This window comes from Coregonus clupeaformis, chromosome 30, assembly GCF_020615455.1.
Source record: "Coregonus clupeaformis isolate EN_2021a chromosome 30, ASM2061545v1, whole genome shotgun sequence".
Classification (NCBI taxonomy): Eukaryota; Metazoa; Chordata; class Actinopteri; order Salmoniformes; family Salmonidae; genus Coregonus; species Coregonus clupeaformis.
The window spans coordinates 41,719,527-41,743,125 of record NC_059221.1 but is presented as its reverse complement, the minus strand read 5'-3'; the positions used below and the strand labels follow the sequence as shown (position 1 = coordinate 41,743,125).

General features: G+C 48.8%; 1 protein-coding gene across 1 annotated transcript in view; it reads left to right on the top strand.

Moving 5' to 3' along the window:
• The window catches only part of LOC121546597 (membrane-associated guanylate kinase, WW and PDZ domain-containing protein 2), a 95,270-nt gene that overhangs the window by 41,725 nt on the left and 29,946 nt on the right, over window positions 1-23,599 (top strand). Inside the window, exons 4-11 of the mRNA XM_045209279.1 lie at window positions 2,888-3,007; window positions 8,121-8,294; window positions 12,419-12,599; window positions 12,708-12,778; window positions 14,142-14,309; window positions 20,414-21,002; window positions 21,688-22,180; window positions 22,527-22,590. Coding sequence (XP_045065214.1) covers window positions 2,888-3,007; window positions 8,121-8,294; window positions 12,419-12,599; window positions 12,708-12,778; window positions 14,142-14,309; window positions 20,414-21,002; window positions 21,688-22,180; window positions 22,527-22,590 — 1,860 coding nt within the window. The remainder of the gene's footprint in view (window positions 1-2,887; window positions 3,008-8,120; window positions 8,295-12,418; window positions 12,600-12,707; window positions 12,779-14,141; window positions 14,310-20,413; window positions 21,003-21,687; window positions 22,181-22,526; window positions 22,591-23,599) is intronic.

The following is a 23,599-nucleotide window of genomic DNA, read 5'->3' as shown; positions in this document are numbered from 1 at the left end:
CTTTCAGCAGTGGTTTAATGGTAGATGACATGTCCCTCTCTCTTTCAGCAGTGATTTAATGGTAGATGACATGTCCCTCTCTCTTTCAGCAGTGATTTAATGGTAGATGACATGTCCCTCTCTCTTTCAGCAGTGATTTAATGGTAGACGACATGTCCCTCTCTCTTTCAGCAGTGATTTAATGGTAGATGACATGTCCCTCTCTCTTTCAGCAGTGATTTAATGGTAGATGACATGTCCCTCTCTCTTTCAGCAGTGATTTAATGGTAGATGACATGTCCCTCTCTCTTTCAGCAGTGATTTAATGGTAGATGACATGTCCCTCTCTCTTTCAGCAGTGATTTAATGGTAGATGACATGTCCCTCTCTCTTTCAGCAGTGATTTAATGGTAGATGACATGTCCCTCTCTCTTTCAGCAGTGATTTAATGGTAGATGACATGTCCCTCTCTCTTTCAGCAGTGATTTAATGGTAGATGACATGTCCCTCTCTCTTTCAGCAGTGGTTTAATGGTAGATGACATGTCCCTCTCTCTTTCAACAGTGATTTAATGGTAGATGACATGTCCCTCTCTCTTTCAGCAGTGATTTAATGGTAGATGACATGTCCCTCTCTCATTCAGCAGTGATTTAATGGTAGATGACATGTCCCTCTCTCTTTCAGCAGTGGTTTAATGGTAGATGACATGTCCCTCTCTCTTTCAGCAGTGATTTAATGGTAGATGACATGTCCATCTCTCTTTCAGCAGTGGTTTAATGGTAGATGACATGTCCCTCTCTCATTCAGCAGTGATTTAATGGTAGATGACATGTCCCTCTCTCTTTCAGCAGTGGTTTAATGGTAGATGACATGTCCCTCTCTCTTTCAGCAGTGATTTAATGGTAGATGACATGTCCCTCTCTCTTTCAGCAGTGGTTTAATGGTAGATGACATGTCCCTCTCTCTTTCAGCAGTGGTTTAATGGTAGATGACATGTCCCTCTCTCTTTCAGCAGTGATTTAATGGTAGATGACATGTCCCTCTCTCTTTCAGCAGTGATTTAATGGTAGATGACATGTCCCTCTCTCTTTCAGCAGTGATTTAATGGTAGATGACATGTCCCTCTCTCTTTCAGCAGTGATTTAATGGTAGATGACATGTCCCTCTCTCTTTCAGCAGTGATTTAATGGTAGATGACATGTCCCTCTCTCTTTCAGCAGTGATTTAATGGTAGATGACATGTCCCTCTCTCTTTCAGCAGTGATTTAATGGTAGATGACATGTCCCTCTCTCTTTCAGCAGTGATTTAATGGTAGATGACATGTCCCTCTATCTTTCAGCAGTGATTTAATGGTAGATGACATGTCCCTCTCTCTTTCAGCAGTGATTTAATGGTAGATGACATGTCCCTCTCTCTTTCAGCAGTGATTTAATGGTAGATGACATGTCCCTCTCTCTTTCAGCAGTGGTTTAATGGTAGATGACATGTCCCTCTCTCTTTCAACAGTGATTTAATGGTAGATGACATGTCCCTCTCTCTTTCAGCAGTGATTTAATGGTAGATGACATGTCCCTCTCTCATTCAGCAGTGATTTAATGGTAGATGACATGTCCCTCTCTCTTTCAGCAGTGGTTTAATGGTAGATGACATGTCCCTCTCTCTTTCAGCAGTGATTTAATGGTAGATGACATGTCCCTCTCTCTTTCAGCAGTGGTTTAATGGTAGATGACATGTCCCTCTCTCTTTCAGCAGTGGTTTAATGGTAGATGACATGTCCCTCTCTCTTTCAGCAGTGATTTAATGGTAGATGACATGTCCCTCTCTCTTTCAGCAGTGATTTAATGGTAGATGACATGTCCCTCTCTCTTTCAGCAGTGATTTAATGGTAGATGACATGTCCCTCTCTCTTTCAGCAGTGATTTAATGGTAGATGACATGTCCCTCTCTCTTTCAGCAGTGGTTTAATGGTAGATGACATGTCCCTCTCTCTTTCAACAGTGATTTAATGGTAGATGACATGTCCCTCTCTCTTTCAGCAGTGATTTAATGGTAGATGACATGTCCCTCTCTCATTCAGCAGTGATTTAATGGTAGATGACATGTCCCTCTCTCTTTCAGCAGTGGTTTAATGGTAGATGACATGTCCCTCTCTCTTTCAGCAGTGATTTAATGGTAGATGACATGTCCCTCTCTCTTTCAGCAGTGGTTTAATGGTAGATGACATGTCCCTCTCTCTTTCAGCAGTGGTTTAATGGTAGATGACATGTCCCTCTCTCTTTCAACAGTGATTTAATGGTAGATGACATGTCCCTCTCTCTTTCAGCAGTGATTTAATGGTAGATGACATGTCCCTCTCTCATTCAGCAGTGATTTAATGGTAGATGACATGTCCCTCTCTCTTTCAGCAGTGGTTTAATGGTAGATGACATGTCCCTCTCTCTTTCAGCAGTGATTTAATGGTAGATGACATGTCCCTCTCTCATTCAGCAATGATTTAATGGTAGATGACCTGTCCCTCTCTCATTCAGCAGTGATTTAATGGTAGATGACATGTCCCTCTCTCTTTCAGCAGTGATTTAATGGTAGATGACATGTCCCTCTCTCTTTCAGCAGTGATTTAATGGTAGATGACATGTCCCTCTCTCTTTCAGCAGTGATTTAATGGTATATGACATGTCCCTGCTTTATTTAATCGATCTCTTCCATTTACACGTGCTTTCCATTCACTGCTGCTGGTGGAGAATGGTTTCAGGTGTGCTTCAGAAATCAAAGATATCTCTTCTAAGATCAGGTACTTTATACAAGATGGAGGCTTCTTTACCCTAACACATTATGTTCCCATTGTAAACAAGCCTCTGCTTAACTAGTGAGTGGTCCACTATAGCCCTGCCTGTCCTCTGTCTCCAGGTACGACCAGGCAGCCTCGCAACCAGGAGGTATCAGGAGTGGACTACAATTTTGTCTCCATAGAAGATTTCTTTTCCCTGGAAGAGTCTGGAGCCCTGCTGGAGAGTGGCAAGTTCAAAGGTGAGAGTGTGTGTGTGTTTGGTACTTGTGTCCAGTGGTGTAGTGGAGGGAAAGGGAGCTTTACTCACCGTCAACGTCAATCATCTTTTACCCACGCATTCTGTCACTGCCTGTGACTGTGTGTGTGTGTGTGTGTGTGTGTGTGTGTGTGTGTGCACTTGAGAGTCGCAAGTTCATGGGTAAGACTGGCAACCTACCACTGTTTACATTATATAGCATTGTATAGGACCATCAGTGCTTATATGGCTGCCTTAGAATGGCAGGGACAGGGAGATGGACAGGGAGAGGGAGATGGACAGGGAGAGGGAGATGGACAGGGAGAGGGAGATGGACAGGGAGAGGGAGATGGACAGGGAGAGAGAGACAGAGAGAGAGAGACAGAGACTGGGAGAGCGACAGAGACTGGGACAGGGAGATGGACAGGGAGATGGACAGGGACAGGGACAGGGAGATGGACAGGGAGAGGGAGATGGACAGGGAGAGAGAGACAGAGAGAGCGACAGAGACTGGGAGAGCGACAGAGACTGGGAGAGCGACAGAGACTGGGACAGGGAGATGGACAGGGAGAGAGAGACAGAGAGAGCGACAGAGACTGGGAGAGCGACAGAGACTGGGACAGGGAGATGGACAGGGACAGGGAGATGGACAGGGAGATGGACAGGGACAGGGAGATGGACAGGGACAGGGAGATGGACAGGGAGATGGACAGGGAGAGGGAGAAGGACAGGGACAGGGAGATGGACAGGGAGATGGACAGGGAGAGGGAGAGGGATATGGAGAGAGACAGAGACTGGGACAGGGAGATGGACAGGGAGATGGACTGGGACAGGGTGATGGACAGGGACAGGGAGATGGACAGGGAGATGGACAGGGAGAGGGAGAGGGATATGGAGAGAGACAGAGACTGGGACAGGGAGATGGACAGGGAGATGGAGAGGGATATGGAGAGAGACAGAGACTGGGACAGGGAGATGGACAGGGAGATGGAGAGGGATATGGAGAGAGACAGAGACTGGGACAGGGAGATGGACAGGGAGATGGACTGGGACAGGGTGATGGACAGGGACAGGGAGATGGACAGGGAGATGGACAGGGACAGGGAGAAGGATATGGAGAGAGACAGACTGGGACAGGGAGATGGACAGGGACAGGGAGATGGACAGGGAGAGAGACAGAGAGAGAGAGACAGAGACTGGGAGAGCGACAGAGACTGGGACAGGGAGATGAACAGGGACAGGGAGATGGACAGGGAGATGGACAGGGACAGGGAGATGGACAGAGAGAGGGAGAGGGATATGGATAGGGACAGGGAGAGGGAGATGGACAGGGAGAGGGAGATGGACAGGGAGAGGGAGAGGGAGATGGACAGGGAGAGGGAGAGGGAGAGGGAGAGGGATATGGAGAGAGACAGAGACTGGGACAGGGAGATGGACAGGGACAGGGAGATGGACAGGGACAGGGAGATGGACAGGGAGATGGACAGGGACAGGGAGATGGACAGGGAGAGGGAGAAGGACAGGAAGATGGACAGGGAGAGGGAGAGGGATATGGAGAGAGACAGAGACTGGGACAGGGAGATGGACTGGGACAGGGTGATGGACAGGGACAGGGACAGGGAGATGGACAGGGAGAGGGAGAAGGACAGGAAGATGGACAGGGAGAAGGAGAGGGATATGGAGAGAGACAGAGACTGGGACAGGGAGATGGACAGGGACAGGGAGATGGACAGGGACAGGGAGATGGACAGGGAGATGGACAGGGACAGGGAGATGGACAGGGAGAGGGAGAAGGACAGGAAGATGGACAGGGAGAGGGAGAGGGATATGGAGAGAGACAGAGACTGGGACAGGGACAGGGAAAGTCAAACATGCCCTTCTCATAGAAAGCTATGTTCAAGCAGAAACCAGAGCTCGATACACTACTGTGTACAGGCATCTTTACTTCTATTTCCATTCAACATGTGGGTAGGGCTGCATAAATATTTGATTTGTGTTATGCTCTTACAGTATCTAAATGCTGCTATCACAATAAAAGTGTTAAGTGTTTGGGTGTGACTGAGAGAGTCAGCTCTCAGAGAGACAGGCAACATGAAAGAGAGAGAGACAGGGAGAGAGAGACAGCTCTCAGAGAGACAGGCAACATGAAAGAGAGAGAGACAGGGAGAGAGAGTCAGCTCTCAGAGAGACAGGCAACATGAAAGAGAGAGAGAAAGGGAGAGAGATTCAGCTCTCAGAGAGACATGCACCATGAAAGAGAAAGAGAAAGGGAGAGAGATTCAGCTCTCAGAGACATGCACCATGAAAGAGAAAGAGAAAGGGAGAGAGAGTCAGCTCTCAGAGAGACAGGCACCATGAAAGAGAGAGAGAAAGGGAGAGAGAGTCAGCTCTCAGAGAGACAGGCAACATGAAAGAGAGAGAGAAAGGGAGAGAGAGGCAGCTGTCAGAGAGACAGGCAACATGAAAGGGAGAGAGAGTCAGCTCTCGGAGAGACAGGCAACATGAAAGAGAGAGAGACAGGGAGAGAGAGTCAGCTCTCAGAGAGACAGGCAACATGAAAGAGAGAGAGAAAGGGAGAGAGAGTCAGCTCTCAGAGAGACAGGCAACATGAAAGAGAGAGAGAAAGGGAGAGAGAGTCAGCTCTCAGAGAGACAGGCAACATGAAAGAGAGAGAGAAAGGGAGAGAGAGTCAGCTCTCAGAGAGACAGGCAACATGAAAGAGAGAGAGAAAGGGAGAGAGAGTCAGCTCTCAGAGAGACAGGCAACATGAAAGAGAGAGAGAAAGGGAGAGAGAGTCAGCTCTCAGAGAGACAGGCAACATGAAAGAGAGAGAGGAAGGGAGAGAGAGTCAGCTCTCAGAGAGACAGGCAACATGAAAGAGAGAGAGAGGGAGAGAGAGTCTGCTCTCAGAGAGACAGGCAACATGAAAGAGAGAGAGAGGGAGAGAGAGTCAGCTCTCAGAGAGACAGGCAACATGAAAGAGAGAGAGAAAGGGAGAGAGAGTCAGCTCTCAGAGAGACAGGCAACATGAAAGAGAGAGAGACAGGGAGAGAGAGTCAGCTCTCAGAGAGACAGGCAAGATGAAAGAGAGAGAGAAAGGGAGTTAGAGGCAGCTGTCAGAGAGACAGGCAACATGAAAGAGAGAGATAAAGGGAGAGAGAGTCAGCTCTCAGAGAGACAGGCAACATGAAAGAGAGAGAGAAAGGGAGAGAGAGTCAGCTCTCAGAGAGACAGGCAACATGAAAGAGAGAGAGAAAGGGAGAGAGAGTCAGCTCTCAGAGAGACAGGCAACATGAAAGAGAGAGAGAAAGGGAGAGAGAGGCAAAACTAGAGACAAATAGATAGTGATGGCGAAAGAGAGTCAATTTGACACATTAACTTGTTTTTTTGTTTGTTTTTTTAATATGCCATTTAGCAGACGCTTTTATCCAAGGCGACTTACAGTCATGCGTGCATACATTTTTTTTTTTTTTTTTTTTGTGTATGGGTGGTCCCGGGGATCGAACCCACTACCTTGGCGTTACAAGCGCCGTGCTCTACCAGCTGAGCTACAGGTTTCTCTTCATGTTGTTGTTTGTTTAAGTGTTTTCCAATTTTCCCAGAAGTGGTTAGATTCTATGGATTCTTCAATTACATTGAGCTGATTTCTGACGTGCTGTTCCTTCTTTTTCCGTAGTGTATTTCTGTATTGTTTTAGTGATTCACCATAGTGAAGGCGTAGACTCAGGTTTTCTGGGTCTCTATGTTTTTGGTTGGATAGGTTTCTCAATTTCTTTCTTAGGTTTTTGCGTTCTTCATCAAACCATTTGTCACTGTTGTTACTTTTCTTCGGTTTTCTGTTAGAGATTTTTAGATTTGATAGGGAAGCTGAGAGGTCAAATATACTGTTTAGGTTTTCTACTGCCAAGTTTACACCTTCACTATTACAGTGAAACGTTTTGTCCAGGAAGTTGTCTAAAAGGGATTGAATTTGTTGTTGCCTAATTGTTTTTTGGTAGGTTTCGACACTACTTTCCTTCCATCTATAGCATTTGTTAATATTATTCAGTTCCTTTGGCTTTCATGATTGAGTATTGCTCTGTTCAAGTAGACTGTGATTTTGCTGTGGTCTGATAGGGGTGTCAGTGGGCTGACTGTGAACGCTCTGAGAGACTCTGGGTTAAGGTCAGTGATAAAGTAATTTACAGTACTACTGCCAAGAGATGAGCTATAGGTGTACCTACCATAGGAGTCCCCTCGAAGCCTACCATTGACTATGTACATACCCAGCGTACGACAGAGCTGCAGGAGTTGTGACCCATTTCTGTTGGTTATGTTGTCGTAGTTGTGCCTAGGGGGGCATATGGGGGAGGGAATGCTGTCACTTCCAGGTAGGTGTTTGTGTCTCCCTGTGTGCTGAGAGTGTCAAGTTCTAATCCAGTTCTGGCATTTAGGTCGCCACAGACTAGTACATGTCCCTGGAAGGGAATGGACATGGACATGCTCCAACTGATGGCGTTGTTTATGTGACATGGACATGCTCCAACTGATGCCATTGCGTGAAGACACACACTGCTGTCATATCAACACTTATATTAATTATAATGCCATTATTGCTTTAGTGCTGATTTTCACTGTTTATCAAGCACACATGGCGCTAATAGTGATGTTTAGGGTACTGATGTTTTCATAATTTGACAGTGTGTCTTGGTGGTTGGGGTATTTTATTTTTATTTTGTCGTTATAAAAAGAAGCTGTTACCGCTTTCCAACATATGCTTTCCGTTTCATAGTTGTAACAAAGGCACTCCAAAAATAAAATTAATTGATCACTTGAATTTTTTTATTTTATTTTTTATATTTTTTATATATATAGCCTACAGTACTATAAACGAATGGAAATTATATTGTGTTATTTACAATATTTTTTCGTATACTAATGTTACCTAAGACCTTCATAAACAAAACCAAATGATTATTTTTGATATTGCATATATGAAATGTATGAATTGCACTGTTAGAACGTTGCAGTCAGAATGACTGCTCATTAGCTTGAAGGAGGAGTCCCTCGATGCCCAGCGTTTCTAGTGTTAACTGATTGTTAACTGATTGTTCCTCCTCTGTCCCTTCTCCTATCAGGTAACTACTACGGGACGCCCCGCCCAGTCCACATTGGCCCAGAGAGCCCACCAATCACGTACCAGGAACACCGGAACCTGCTACGGAACTTCAGGACGCGCAGCAAGTCGCTTAGCAACCTGGAGAAGGCTGTGGAGGAAGGAGAGAACAGTGAGGAGGACTCTGGTCTGTCAGGTATAGTCACATACAGGTGTCTATAAACTGTCTGTTAGCCTGAACATCTAGACATCCATCACAGATGAGACAGTGAGAACAATCACCATACTTGAGTATCTTACTTTGTTATTTTCTGATGATCTCATTTTGCTCTTTTGTAGCTTTAACAAGTATGTATGTGTTTTCTATCCGAGTTTGCTCCTCTCCCCAAGCTTAACATTGTTATCATCTATTTCCTACCAGGTGCCCTTGAAAAGTTCCTCAATGAGCTTGACACCTTGATAAGCTCGTTTCCCAATGATGGCTCACCACTCATCGTACTGGGCGACTTTAACCTCCTGACCCCTTTCCTCTTTTGACCTCACTCTTTCCCCCTCCCACTCCCAGGCAATACGCGTGACCTCATCTTCATTAGAGGCTGCTCACCTACTAATCTCACTGCAACCCCCCTCCAGGTCTCTGATCACTACTTTGTTTCCTTGTCTCTCCATCTCTCCTCCAACCCTACCCACTCAGCCCCTACCCAAATGATCATGCGCCGCCGCAATCTTCGCTCTTTCTCTCTCCCACTACTCTCTCCTCTTCTATCCTATAATCTCTCCCTTCTGTTAAATCCTTCTCCCTCCTGTCTCCTGACTCTGCCTCTTCGACCCTACCCTTTACGCATCCTTTGACCTACACTGTCTCCTTTCCTCCCGGCTGGCTCGGCCCTGCCCTTCTGTCATCCTTTCACTCCCTCCTCTCTACCTTCTCTTCCTCTGTATCCGCTGCTAAAACCACTTTCTATCACTCTAAATGTCAAGCTTCTGCCTCCACTCCTCCCTCCTCCCTCACTGCGGACGACTTTGAAAAAAGGTTGACGACATCCGCTCCTTGTTCACTCAGCCTATTGAGTCCACTGGTCGCACTCACACAGAACTACCCTACGCCTTGACCTCTTTCTCCAGATGACATCCTGCGTCTAGTGAGGTCTGGCCACCCAACAACCTGCCCACTCTACCCCATCCCCTCCTCCCTTCTCCAGACCATCTCTGGAGACCTTTCTCCTTGTCTCTGACCAACTCTCTAATTTTCTCTCTCAGAACGATCTTGACCCTAACCAGTCAGGCTTCAAGGTGGCTCACTCAACTGTGACTGCTCTCCTCTGTGTCACGGAGGCTCTTCCAAAGCTGACTTGCTCTCCTCTGTTCTCATCCTCCTAGATCTATCGTCTGCCTTCGATACTGTGAACCATCAGATCCTCCTCTCCACCCTCTCAGGGCTGATCCTCCTCTCCACCCTCTCAGGGCTGGGCATCTCAGGCTCTGCACAGTCTTGGATTGCATCTTACCTGGCAGGCCGCTCCTACCATGTGGCGTGGGTAGTATCTGTGTCTGCACCACATACTCTCACTACTGGTGTCCCCCAGGGCTCAGTTCTAGGCCCTCTCCTCTTCTCTCTATACACCAAGTCACTCGGCTCCGACATATCCTCACATGGTCTCTCCTATCATTGCTATGACTTTTCTCCTTCCCGCTTCTGACACCCAGGTGGCAACACGCATCTCTGCGTGCCTGGTAGACATCTCAACTTGGATGTCGGCCCACCACCTCAAGCTCAACCTTGACAAAACGGAGCTGCTCTTCCTCCCGGGAAAGGCCTGCCCAGTCCAAGACCTCTCCATCACGGTTGACAACTCCACGGTGTCCCCCTCCCAGAGTGCAAAGAGCCTTGGCGTGACCCTGGACAACACCCTGTCATTCTTTGCAAACATCAAAACAGTGGCCTGCTTCCTGCAGGTTCCTGCTCTACAACATCTGTAGAGTACGACCCTACCTCACACAGGAAGTGGTGCAGGTGCTAATCTGGGCATTTGTCATATCATGTCTGGACTACTGTTGGCAAGCTCCTCCCGCTTGTGCCATCAATCCCTTGCAACTTAACCAGAATGCCGCAGCTCGCCTGGTGTTCAACCTTCTTAAGTTCTCCAATGTCCCCCCGCTCCTCCGCACACTCCACTGGCTTCCAGTTGAAGGTTGCATCCACAACAAGACCATGGTACTTGCCTACGGAGCAGCAAGGGGAACTGCCCCTCCCTACCTTCAGGCTATGCTCAAACCCTACATCCCAACCTGAGCACTCCGTTCCGCCATCTCTGTTCTCTTGGCCCTCCCACCCAGTCAAAGCTCTTCTCTGTCCTGCCACCCCAATGGGAGGGCAGCTTCCACTCAGCCCAGTCCAAGCTCTTCTCTGTCCTGGCACCCCAATGGGAGGGCAGCTCCCCCTCAGCCCAGTCCAAGCTCTTCTCTGTCCTGGCACCCCAATGGAGGAACAAGCTTCCCCCTAAAGTCAGGGCAGCGGAGTCCCTGCCCATCTTCCGAAAACGTCTGAAAGCCTACCTCTGAAGAGTATCTTAAATAACTCATGGCACTAGTCTTTTCTTACTGACTTTGTTGAGGGAAAATGTACTTGATACGATGTGATGTGTTGTTGTCTCACCTAGCTATCTTCAGATGAAGGCACTAACTGTAAGTCCCTCTGGATAAGAGCATCAGCTAAATTACTAAAATGTAAATGTAGTCAAAACCTGGATCATGCTCAGTAGGCCAGCAGCAAAACAATTTGAAACAAAGATTGAAAATGAACAGACTTTATTAGACAGGTTCAGGTAATAAATCCTCTGCTCCAACTAGTTTTCTCCCATCACTGTGAAGCTGTCTCCGCACCACGTGCTCTCACCACTGGTGTCCCCCAGGGCTCAGTTCTAGGCCCTCTCATTTTCTCCCTATACACCAAGTCACTTGGCTCTGTCATATCCTCACATGGCCTCTCCTATCATTGCTACGCTGACGATACACAACTAATCTTCTCCTTTCCCCCTTCTGATAACCAGGTGGCGAATCGCATCTCTGCATGTCTGGCAGACATATCAGTATGGATGACGGATCACCACCTCAAGCTGAACCCTGGCAAGACGGAGCTGCTCTTCCTCCCAGGGAAGGACTGCCCGTTCCATGATCTCACCATCACGGTTGACAACTCCGTTGTGTCCTCCTCCCAGAGTGCGAAGAGCCTTGGCGTGACCCTGGACAACACCCTGTCGTTCTCCGCTAACATCAAGGCGGTGACCCGATCCTGCAGGTTCATGCTCTACAACATTCGAGAGTACGACCCTGCCTTACACAGGAAGCGGCACAGGTCCTAATCCAGGCACTTGTCATCTCCCGTCTGGATTACTGCAACTCGCTGTTGGCTGGGCTCCCTGCCTGTGCCATTAAACCCCTACAACTCATCCAGAATGCCGCAGCCCGTCTGGTGTTCAACCTTCCCAAGTTCTCTCACGTCACCCCCCTCCTCCGCACACTCCACTGGCTTCCAGTTGAAGCTCGCATCCGTTACAAGACCATGGTGCTTGCCTATGGAGCAGTGAGGGGAACGGCACCTCCGTACCTTCAGGCTCTGATCAGTCCCTACACCCAAACGAGGGCATTGCGTTCATCCACCTCTGGCCTGCTGGCTCCCCTTCCTCTGCGGAAGCATAGTTCCCGCTCAGCCCAGTCAAAACTGTTCGCTGCTCTGGCACCCCAATGGTGGAACAAGCTCCCTCACGACGCCAGGACAGCGGAGTCACTCACCACCTTCCGGAGACATTTGAAACCCCACCTCTTTAAGGAATACCTGGGATAGGATAAAGTAATCCTTCTACCCCCCCAAAAAATTAAAAATAAAAATAAAAATAAGACATTGTAAAGTGGTTATCCCACTGGCTATAGGGTGAATGCACCAATTTGTAAGTCGCTCTGGATAAGAGCGTCTGCTAAATGACGTAAATGTAAATGTAAACTGTGTGCTTAGTGAACAGGACCCTGGGGATGTAATGGGATATTCAGACCAAGAGCAGAGTTGAGAAGTGGGATGGGATCCATCCATAGGATAAAGACTGAGCCTGTGTCACAAATGTCAGCCTATTCCCTATATAGTGCACTACTTTTGACCAGGCCCCATAGGACTCTGGTCAAAGGTAGTGCACTAAGTTGAGAATAGGCTTACATTTGTGATAAACACTAAGACAGACATCTGTTTACATCTGGATCCTTGATTGGAGCTTACAGCGGCCTGAGCTAAAAGGCTATTTTAGGACTGTGTGTGTTTTGTCTTGGCAGCGGGGTCAGTAGGTGCCAGCAGTGCCCCGCCCACAGCCAAATCTCTTAGCCAATCATGGGATGGCAGGGATGGCGTGGGAGAGGAGAACGGAGGGAGCGGCATCGCCACACGGGGTGGAGCGACACTGCCAGAGAACTGGGAGCTGGCCTTCAGTGACTCAGGAGAGCCTTACTACATAGAGTGAGTAGAGAGAGAGTAGAGCTTATGATGATGAGGATGGTAGTGGTTATGGTGATGATGATGATGATGATGATGGTGATGGTGATGGTGATCTCTTCCTCCCCGCAGTCATATCTCTAAGACCACCAGCTGGCTGGACCCCAGAGCTCAGAGCAGGGAGATCCTCAGCAAGACAGACTGTGAGTCTACATACCCTATCCTTCTGTATGTCTCTTACTTCAACCTTTCAATCTATCTCCCCTATCAGCTCTCAGATACATCTCTTGACATTATTAGAAATGGAATTTACTCTCTCACTGTCTTGCTCTCTCTCTCTCTCTCTCTCTCTCTCTCTCTCTCTCTCTCTCTCTCTCTGACTCTCCCTCCTACCCCCCTCTCTCTCTCTCTCTCTCTCTCTCTCTCTCTCTCTCTCTCTCTCTCTCTCTCTCCCCTCCTCCCCCTCTCTCTCTCTCTCCTGACTCTCCCTCCTACCCCCCCTCTCTCTCTCTCTCTCTCTCTCTCTCCCTCCTACCCCCTCTCTCTCTCTCTCTCTGACTCTCCCTCCTACCCCCTCCTCCTCTCTCTCTCTCTCTCTCTCTCTCTCTCTCTCTCTCTCTCTCTCTCTCCCTCCTACCCCCTCTCTCTCTCTCTCCTGACTGTCCCTCCTACCCCCCCTCTCTCTCTCTCTCTCCCTCTCTCTCTCTCTCTCTCCCTCTCCCTCTCTCTCTCTCTCGCTCTCTCTCCTGACTCTCCCTCCTACCCCCCCCTCACTCTCTCTCTCTCTCTCTCTCTCTCTCTCTCTCTCTCTCTCTCTCTCGCTCTCTCCTGACTCTCCCTCCTACCCCCCCTCACTCTCTCTCTCTCTTCCTGACTCTCCCTCCTACCCCCCTCACTCTCTCTCTCTCTCTCTCTCTCTCTCTCTCTCTCTCTCTCTCTCTCTCTCTCTCTCTCTCTCCTCTCTCTCTCGCTCTCCCTCCTCTCTCCCTCCTACCCCCCCTCTCTCTCCCCCTATATCTCCCTTTCCCCTTACCACCTCCTCTCTTCCTCTTCCTCCTTCTCACACCCCAAACTGTCTCTCATCTCACTTTGTCTCTATCATGTTTTGTCAAGTGTTGCCTAGCACTGAGACAATGGAGACGTATTTCCATATTGTCTCATGATATTAGGGTGGAGGAGGGAGATCACTTTAATATCAGATGCAAATAAACATTTACAGAAAGGAAAATGTGTCAAATATTCTGTCGCGTGTAAATATGTCATGAATTACAAAAAGATGTGTCTGTTAGTCGTGGTACTACATGCTGTATCATTGAACTGCAGATGGCGCCAGAGAACCAGACGTCGTACTGTAGCTCTGTCAGACTGTCCATGTGTATTCACAGACAATCAGAGATATCCATAGATGTGGCCTGGCCAGTGCAATCTCGAGACGTCTCGAAGAAACCAGGACTGATTTTACTTTAATAAGACTAACCTGGGTAAATAAAGGTTAAATAAATACTAGACGGAGGTAGGTTCATTATAACAGAAAATGAATGATCTGTTGTCCCTGTCCCCTGCCAGTGCCTGCGTTCACGGACCAGCCGGCAGAGCTGAAGGGTTACTCCATCCACACCCGTCTGTCGAAAGGGCCGCGAGGGTTCGGCTTCAACATAGTGGGAGGCAGCAGACAGAGAGAGTTCCTCCAGGTCTACAGCGTTACACCAGGAGGATCACCTGCTCTCAACACAGGTAGGATCAACACAAGTAGAACTAACACAGGTAGAACTAAGTCAGGTAGGACTAACTCAGGTAGGACTAACTCAGGTAGGATTTAACACAGGTAGGATTAACACAGGTAGGACTAACTCAGGTACACTCAACACATGTATGATTAACACAGGTACACTCAACACGTGTAGGGTTAAAACAGGTAGGATCAACACAGGTAGGACTAACACAGGTAGAACTAACTCAGGTAGGACTAACTCAGGTAGGATTAGCACAGGTAGGATTAACACAGGTAGAACTAACACAGGTAGGACTAACTCAGGTACACTCAACACAGGTATGATTAACACCGGTACACTCAACACAGGTAGGATTAACACAGGTACACTCAACACAGGTAGGATTAACACAGGTACACTCAACACAGGTAGGATTAACACAGGTACACTCAACACAGGTAGGATTAACACAGGTACACTCAACACAGGTAATCCCGAGTGGAGCAGCGGTCTAAGGCACTGCATCTCAGTGCTTGAGGCGTCACTACAGACCCCCTGGTTCGATTCCAGCCTGTATCACAACCGGCCGTGATTGGGAGTCCCTTAGGGCGGCGCACAATTGGCCTAGCGTCGTCCTGGTTTGGCCGGTGTAGGCCGTCATTGTAAATAAGAATTTGTTCTTAACTGTCTAACTCAGGTAGGATTTGCACAGGTAGGATTAACACAGGTAGAACTAACACAGGTAGGACTAACACAGGTACGCTCAACACAGGAAGGATTAACACAGGTATACATAACACAGGTATGATTAACACAGGTACGCTCAACACAGGAAGGATTAACACAGGTATACATAACACAGGTATGATTAACACAGGTACACTCAACACAGGTAGGATTAACACAGGTACACTCAACACAGGTACGATTAACCCAGGCACACTCAACACGGTATGATCACCTAAAGCAACATCACGTCACAGGTATCACTGACCTTTTCACTGTCACGGTCGTCTATGTCGTCCAAGTATGACCAAGGCGCAACGTGTCCAAGAAACATGACTTTATTTAGCAAAGTAACCAAAATCCAAAACAAAAGACGACTCAATGAAGTCCACGGTACACAGACCGAAAAAAGGAACAAAAACCCACAAACACAAGGTGAAAACACACAGTTTAAATATGGCTCCCAATCAGAGATAACGAGCCGACAGCTGACACTCGTTACCTCCGATTGGGAGTCACATGACTAATCAAAACCAACAAAACCAAACACACCCAATAACACAACATAACCTACCCAAAACCCAACAAAACGAACACACCCTGACTCAAAATACAAGTCCCGGAGCCAGAGTGTGACAGTACCCCCCCCCTAAAGGCGCGGACTGCGACCGCGCCTCACAACCCCACAATAGGGGAGGGCTGGGTGGGTGTTGCTCCTCGGAGGCGGCTCCGGCTCCGGGCTTGACCACCACCCCACTATAGTCACTACCCACTCCTCGTAGCCTCCTCCAAATGACCACCCTCCAATTTAACCCACCTGGATTAAGGGGCAGCACCGGACTAGGGGACTAAGGGGCAGCACCAGGATAAGAGGCAGCACCAGGCTAAGGGGCAGCACCGGACTGAATGGCGGATCCTGGCTGGCTGGCTCTGGCGGATCCTGGCTGGCTGGCGGATCCTGGCTGGACGGCTCTGGCAGATCCTGGCTAGACGGCTCTGGCGGATCCTGGCTGGACGGCTCTGGCGGATCCTTGCTGGACGGCTCTGGCGGATCCTGGCTGGACGGCTCTGGCGGATCCTGGCTGGACGGCTCTGGCGGATCCTGGCTAGACGGCTCTGGCGGATCCTGGCTGGACGGCTCTGGCGGATCCTGGCTGGACGGCTCTGGCGGATCCTGGCTGGACGGCTCTGGCGGATCCTGGCTGGACGGCTCTGGCGGATCCTGGCTGGACGGCTCTGGCGGATCCTGGCTGGACGGCTCTGGCGGATCCTGGCTGGACGGCTCCTGGCGGATCCTGGCTGGACGGCTCTGGCGGATCTGGCTGCTCGCGGCTGGCTGACGGATCTGGCTGCTCGTGGCTGGCTGACGGATCTGGCTGCTCATGGCTGGCTGACGGATCTGGCTGCTCATGGCTGGCTGACGGATCTGGCTGCTCATGGCTGGCTGACGGATCTGGCTGCTCATGGCTGGCTGACGGATCTGGCTGCTCATGGCTGGCTGACGGATCTGGCTGCTCGCGGCTGGCTGACGGATCTGGCTGCTCATGGCTGGCGGAAGGCTCTGGCTGATCCTGTCTGGCGGAAGGCTCTGGCTGATCCTGTCTGGCGGAAGGCTCTGGCTGATCCTGTCTGGCGGAAGGCTCTGGCTGCTCCTGTCTGGCGGAAGGCTCTGGCTGCTCCTGTCTGGCGAAAGGCTCTAGCGGCTCCTGTCTGGCGGAAGGCTCTAGCGGCTCCGGTCTGGCGGACGGCTCTGAAGGCTCATGGCAGACGGGCGGCTTTGCAGGCTCAGTACAGACGGGCGGCTTATGCAACGCTTGGCAGACGGGCAGTTCAGGCGCCATAGGGCAGACGGGCAGTTCAAGCGCCGTTGGGCAGACGGGCAGTTCAAGCGCCGTTGGGCAGACGGGCAGTTCAGGCGCCGTTGGGCAGACGGGCAGTTCAGGCGCCGTAGGCAGACGGCAGACTCTGGCCGGCTGAGACGCACTGTAGGCCTGATGCGTGGTGCCGGAACTGGAGGTACCGGGCTGAGGACACGCATCTCAGGGCTAGTGCGGGGAGCAGGAACAGGGCATACTGGACCCTGGGGACGCACCGTAGGCCTGATGCGTGGTGCCGGAACTGGAGGTACCGGGCTGAGGACACGCATCTCAGGGCTAGTGCGGGAAGCAGGAACAGGACGCACAGGACTCGGGGAACACACAGGAGGCTTAGTGCGTGGTGTAGGCACTGGTGGTACTGGACTGGAGACAGGAGGTGGCGCCGGAAATACCGGACCGTGCAGGCGTACTGGCTCCCTTGAGCACCGAGCCTGACCAACCTTACCTGGTTGTATGCTCCCGTCGCCTGACCAGTACAGGGAGGTGGAATAACCCGCACCGGGCTATGTAGGCGAACCGGGGACACCATGCGTAAGGCTGGTGCCATGTAAGCCGGCCCGAGGAGACGCACTGGTGACCGGATGCGTGGGGCCGGCTTCATGACATCCGGCTCAACGCTCAAACTAGCCCGGCCGATACGTGGAGCTGGAATGTACCGAACCGGGCTATGCACGCGTACAGGAGACACCATGCGCTCTACTGCGTAACACGGTGTCTGCCCGTACTCTCGCTCTCCACGGTAAGTACAGGGAGTAGGCGCAGGTCTCCTACCTGACTTCGCCACACTCCCTTCTAGCCCCCCAAGAAATTTTTGGGTAGTACTCTCGGGCTTCCAGCCTTGCCCCGTGCTGCCTCCTCATATCGCCGCCTCTCGGCTTTAGCTGCCTCCAGCTCTTCACGAGGACGGCGATATTCTCCCGGTTGATCCCAAGGCCCCTCACCATCCAGAATCTCCTCCCATGTCCATGAATCCTTTATGGGAGTCCATAAATCCTGTGTAGGTAGGTCCTGTTGCCGCTTGACACGCTGCTTGGTCTTTTTGTGGTGGGTTTTTCTGTCACGGTCGTCTATGTCGTCCAAGTATGACCAAGGCGCAACGTGTCCAAGAAACATGACTTTATTTAGCAAAGTAACCAAAATCCAAAACAAAAGACGACTCAATGAAGTCCACGGTACACAGACCGAAAAAAGGAACAAAAACCCACAAACACAAGGTGAAAACACACAGTTTAAATATGGCTCCCAATCAGAGATAACGAGCCGACAGCTGACACTCGTTACCTCCGATTGGGAGTCACATGACTAATCAAAACCAACAAAACCAAACACACCCAATAACACAACATAACCTACCCAAAACCCAACAAAACGAACACACCCTGACTCAAAATACAAGTCCCGGAGCCAGAGTGTGACATTCACAAGTACTCAACACAGGTAGATACAGCTTAACACAGGTAGGATTAACACAGGTACACTCAACACAAGTGCCATAACCTCAAGCTAGACATACAGTGCCTTGCAAAAGTATTCATCCCCCTTGGTGTTTTTCCTATTTTGTTGCATTACAACCTGTAATTTAAATGGATTTTTATTTGGATTTCATGTAATGGATATACACAAAATAGTCAAAGTTGGTGAAGTGAAATGAAAAAAATAACTTGTTTCAAAAAATTTGACAAAATAAATAACGGAAAAGTGGTGCGTGCATACAGTGAGGGAAAAAAGTATTTGATCCCCTGCTGATTTTGTACGTTTGCCCACTGACAAATAAATGATCAGTCTATAATTTTAATGGTAGGTTTATTTGAACAGTGAGAGACAGAATAACAACAAAAAAATCCAGAAAAACGCATGTCAAAAATGTTATAAATTGATTTGCATTTTAATGAGGGAAATAATTATTTGACCCCCTCTCAATCAGAAAGATTTCTGGCTCCCAGGTGTCATTTATACAGGTAACGAGCTGAGATTAGGAGCACACTCTTAAAGGGAGTGCTCCTAATCTCAGCTTGTTACCTGTATAAAAGACACCTGTCCACAGAAGCAATCAATCAATTAGATTCCAAACTCTCCACCGTGGCCAAGACCAAAGAGCTCTCCAAGGATGTCAGGGACAAGATTGTAGACCTACACAAGGCTGGAATGGGCTATAAGACCATCGCCAAGCAGCTTGGTGAGAAGGTGACAACAGTTGGTGCGATTATTCGCAAATGGAAGAAACACAAAATAACTGTCAATCTCCCTCGGCCTGGGGCTCCATGCAAGATCTCACCTCATGGAGTTTCAATGATCATGAGAACGGTGAGGAATCAGCCCAGAACTACACGGGAGGATCTTGTCAATGATCTCACGGCAGCTGGGACCATAGTCACCAAGAAAACTATTGGTAACACACTACGCCGTGAAGGACTGAAATCCTGCAGCGCCCGCAAGGTCCCCCCTGCTCAAGAAAGCACATATACAGGCCCGTCTGAAGTTTGCCAATGAACATCTGAATGATTCAGAGGAGAACTGGGTGAAAGTGTTGTGGTCAGATGAGACCAAAATGGAGCTCTTTGGCATCAACTCAACTCGCTGTGTTTGGAGGAGGAGGAATGCTGCCTATGACCCCAAGAACACCATCCCCACCGTCAAACATGGAGGTGGAAACATTATGCTTTGGGGGTGTTTTTCTGCTAAGGGGACAGGACAACTTCACCGCATCAAAGGGACGATGGACGGGGCCATGTACCGTCAAATCTTGGGTGAGAACCTCCTTACCTCAGCCAGGGCATTGAAAATGGGTCGTGGATGGATATTCCAGCATGACAGTGACCCAAAACACAAAGGAGTGGCTCAAGAAGAAGCACATTAAGGTCCTGGAGTGGCCTAGCCAGTCTCCAGACCTTAATCCCATAGAAAATCTGTGGAGGGAGCTGAAGGTTCGAGTTGCCAAACATCAGCCTCGAAACCTTAATGACTTGGAGAAGATCTGCAAAGAGGAGTGGAACATAATCCCTCCTGAGATGTGTGCAAACCTGGTGGCCAACTACAAGAAACGTCTGACCTCTGTGATTGCCAACAAGGGTTTTGCCACCAAGTACTAAGTCATGTTTTGCTGAGGGGTCAAAAACTTATTTCCCTCATTAAAATGCAAATCAATTTATAACATTTTTGACATGCGTTTTTCTGGATTTTTTTGTTGTTATTCTGTCTCTCACGGTTCAAATAAACCTACCATTAAAATGATAGACTAATCATGTCTTTGTCAGTGGGCAAACGTACAAAATCAGCAGGGGATCAAATACTTTTTTCCCTCACTGTATATTCACTACAGTCCTCCTATATTCACTACAGTCCTCCTATATTCACTACAGTCCTCCTATATTCACTACAGTCCTCCTATATTCACTACAGTCCTCCTATATTCACTACAGTCCTCCTATATTCACTACAGTCCTCCTATATTCACTACAGTCCTCCTATATTCACTCAATGAATAATAATAATCTCTCTCTCTCTCTCGCTCTCTGTTCTCCAGCTGATATCCTGGTCTACATCAATGACAGCTGTGTCCTGGGTCTGTCTCATAAAGAGGTGGTAGAGATGTTGCAGTCTGTCCCTGTGGGTCACAGTGTGGACGTTGTGTTACGGAGAGGCTACCCCATGCTTTACAACCCCGACGGCTGCCCCAAACAACAACCCCTGACCTCCTCCTCCTCCTCCTCCTCCTCCTCCTCCCCTCTGGAACCCCTCAGCTCTGCAGCCACGCCGCCCTCCACAGCCACCGCCCAGCCCCAGTCCCCTCCCTGTCCCAGCCCTGCCGAGCCCCCCCACCACCCCGCTGGCTTAGCTAACCTGAACCGGACCCTGTCCCATCACAGCGGCAACTATCTCAGAGTGGCGGGAAACTCGGGATCAGGGCTGGACGCTAACGGGAACGCGGCAGGGCTGGTCTTGGCGCCCCCCTCCTACCCGCTGTCTAACGGCACACCGGGCTCTTCTGCCAGCTCAGCCTGTGCCCCCTCTTCCTCTCACAGTAGAGGCATCCCCCCTCCTCCCCCTCCTGAACGAACCTCCACGTCCGCCAGCCAGAGTGACTCAGACGCCTTGGGTGGATGGACACAAAGGTAACTAACCTTAACCCTATCTATCTACCTAACCTTAACTAACCCTAACTAAATATCTAACTAACCCTAACCCTAACTAACTAACTAACCCTAACTAACCAATTGCCAGGATGGTACTGAGTTCACAGCCGATGATATGAGGGAAAAGTGCTGCCTGTGGTTCGAACACAAAGCTAACATGAAGTGCAACAGCCAATCAGATCAGATGTGCAGGTCACAGTTCTTAGTTTCCTCTGTGTGTATCAGACGTGTACAGAATATCATCTAATGCCACACCTCTCTTCCCACTCCTCCTCTTCCTCCCCTTCTTCCTCCACTTCCTCCACTTCTTCCTCCTCTTCCTCCCCTTCTTCCTCCTCTTCCTCCCCTTCTTCCTCCTCTTCCTCCACTTCTTCATCCTCTTCCGCCCCTTCTTCCTCCTCTTCCTCCCCTTCTTCCTCCTCTTCCTCCTCTTCCTCCTCCCCTTCCTCCTCTTCCTCCCCTTCTTCCTCCTCTTCCTCCCCTTCTTCCCCTTCTTCCTCCACTTCTTCATCCTCTTCCGCCCCTTCTTCCTCCTCTTCCTCCCCTTCTTCCTCCTCTTCCTCCTCTTCCTCCCCTTCTTCCTCTTCTTCCTCCCCTTCTTCCTCCTCTTCCTCCTCTTCTTCTTCCTCTTCTTCCTCCTCATCTTCTTCCTCTTCCCTCTCAGATGGTCTCTGATGCGCTACAACGGTAACTCCCTCCCCACCCCCTCCTCCATGGTCCAGCACCAGAGGGACCTCTCCACCTCCACCCTGCCCATCTCCCTCTCCAAGCTGCCCCTGTCCCAGCCGGAGGTGGGCACCGCCACCACCCCTGGAGACCCCTGCCAGCGGCCCCCCATGCCCCAGACCTCCCTCATGGTCAGCCCGCCTACGGAGGTCCCCCCTTGCGGCTTCAGCGGCTGCCCCGCCAACGCCCACCCCCGTGAGGGCCACAGCCCGGCCAGCGAGGGTACACCTGGAGGGAGCGAGCTGCTCCCTGTGTCCCTGGGGAGGAGTGAGGGGGGTGGTTTGGGGTTCAGTGTGACGGCTGGGGGGCAGGGGGGGCAGCTGGCCCTGGTGAAGAGAGTCTGGGACAGAAGACAGTGCTCCTCCCTGCAGCCAGGGGATGCTATAGTCAAGATCAACGGAGCCGACGTGCAGAGCCTCAGCTTCTCTCAGGTAGGACTGGAGACACCACTACAGTAACAGACAGGCGTTCGGTTTGGTTATGAGGTTGACTGTCATTTATTTCAGGAACCCTCAGTAGTCATCATCAATCTCTGGCGTAAGAATATTCTGACAACGTTGAGTAATGTTATTGGCATTTGGAATGACACAGAAAGACAGAAGGGCTTTAAGGTTTACTGGATGTCAGAACACCTTCGTGTGAAGAAGGTGTCCCTTTCAGGGGACCTTTTAGACCACAGTGTGAGATGTAAATTAACCAATATGTTGACCTATTTTAATGTTGACCTATATAATAATGTTGACCTGTTTTAACATTGAACTCTGCTGAACATTGAAGGTGCAGAGGGTCCTTCAGGAGCACGTCAAGCAGGGAGAAGTAGTGCTGTTGGTTTACAGAGCAGGTAAGACCATTAACCTGTATAAATACTATTACTACCACAAATACACTGTATTTACCTACTGTATATAAATACTAGTAATACTAATAATACTACTACTACCACAAATACACTGTATTGACCTACTGTATATAAATACTAGTAATACTACTGCTGTTGATAGCAGTACAAGTAACTTCAGTACTTTAGGTTTAAATAGTCGTAATGTAACATGTAACTTCAGTACTTTAGGTTTAAATAGTCGTAATGCAACATGTAACTTCAGTACTTTAGGTTTAAATAGTCGTAATGCAACATGTAACTTCAGTACTTTAGGTTTAAATAGTCTTAATGCAACATGTAACTTCAGTACTTTAGGTTTAAATAGTCTTAATGCAACATGTAACTTCAGTACTTTAGGTTTAAATAGTCATAATGCAACATGTAACTTCAGTACTTTAGGTTTAAATAGTCGTAATGCAACATGTAACTTCAGTACTTTAGGTTTAAATAATCTTAATGCAACATGTAACTTCAGTACTTTAGGTTTAAATAGTTGTAATGCAACATGTAACTTCAGTACTTTAGGTTTAAATAGTCTTAATGCAACATGTAACTTCAGTACTTTAGGTTTAAATAGTCGTAATGCAACATGTAACTTCAGTACTTTAGGTTTAAATAGTCTTAATGCAACATGTAACTTCAGTACTTTAGGTTTAAATAGTCTTAATGCAACATGTAACTTCAGTACTTTAGGTTTAAATAGTCATAATGCAACATGTAACTTCAGTACTTTAGGTTTAAATAGTCGTAATGCAACATGTAACTTCAGTACTTTAGGTTTAAATAGTCGTAATGCAACATGTTACTTCAGTACTTTAGGTTTAAATAGTCTTAATGCAACATGTAACTTCAGTACTTTAGGTTTAAATAGTCGTAATGCAACATGTAACTTCAGTACTTTAGGTTTAAATAGTCGTAATGCAACATGTAACTTCAGTACTTTAGGTTTAAATAGTCGTAATGTAACATG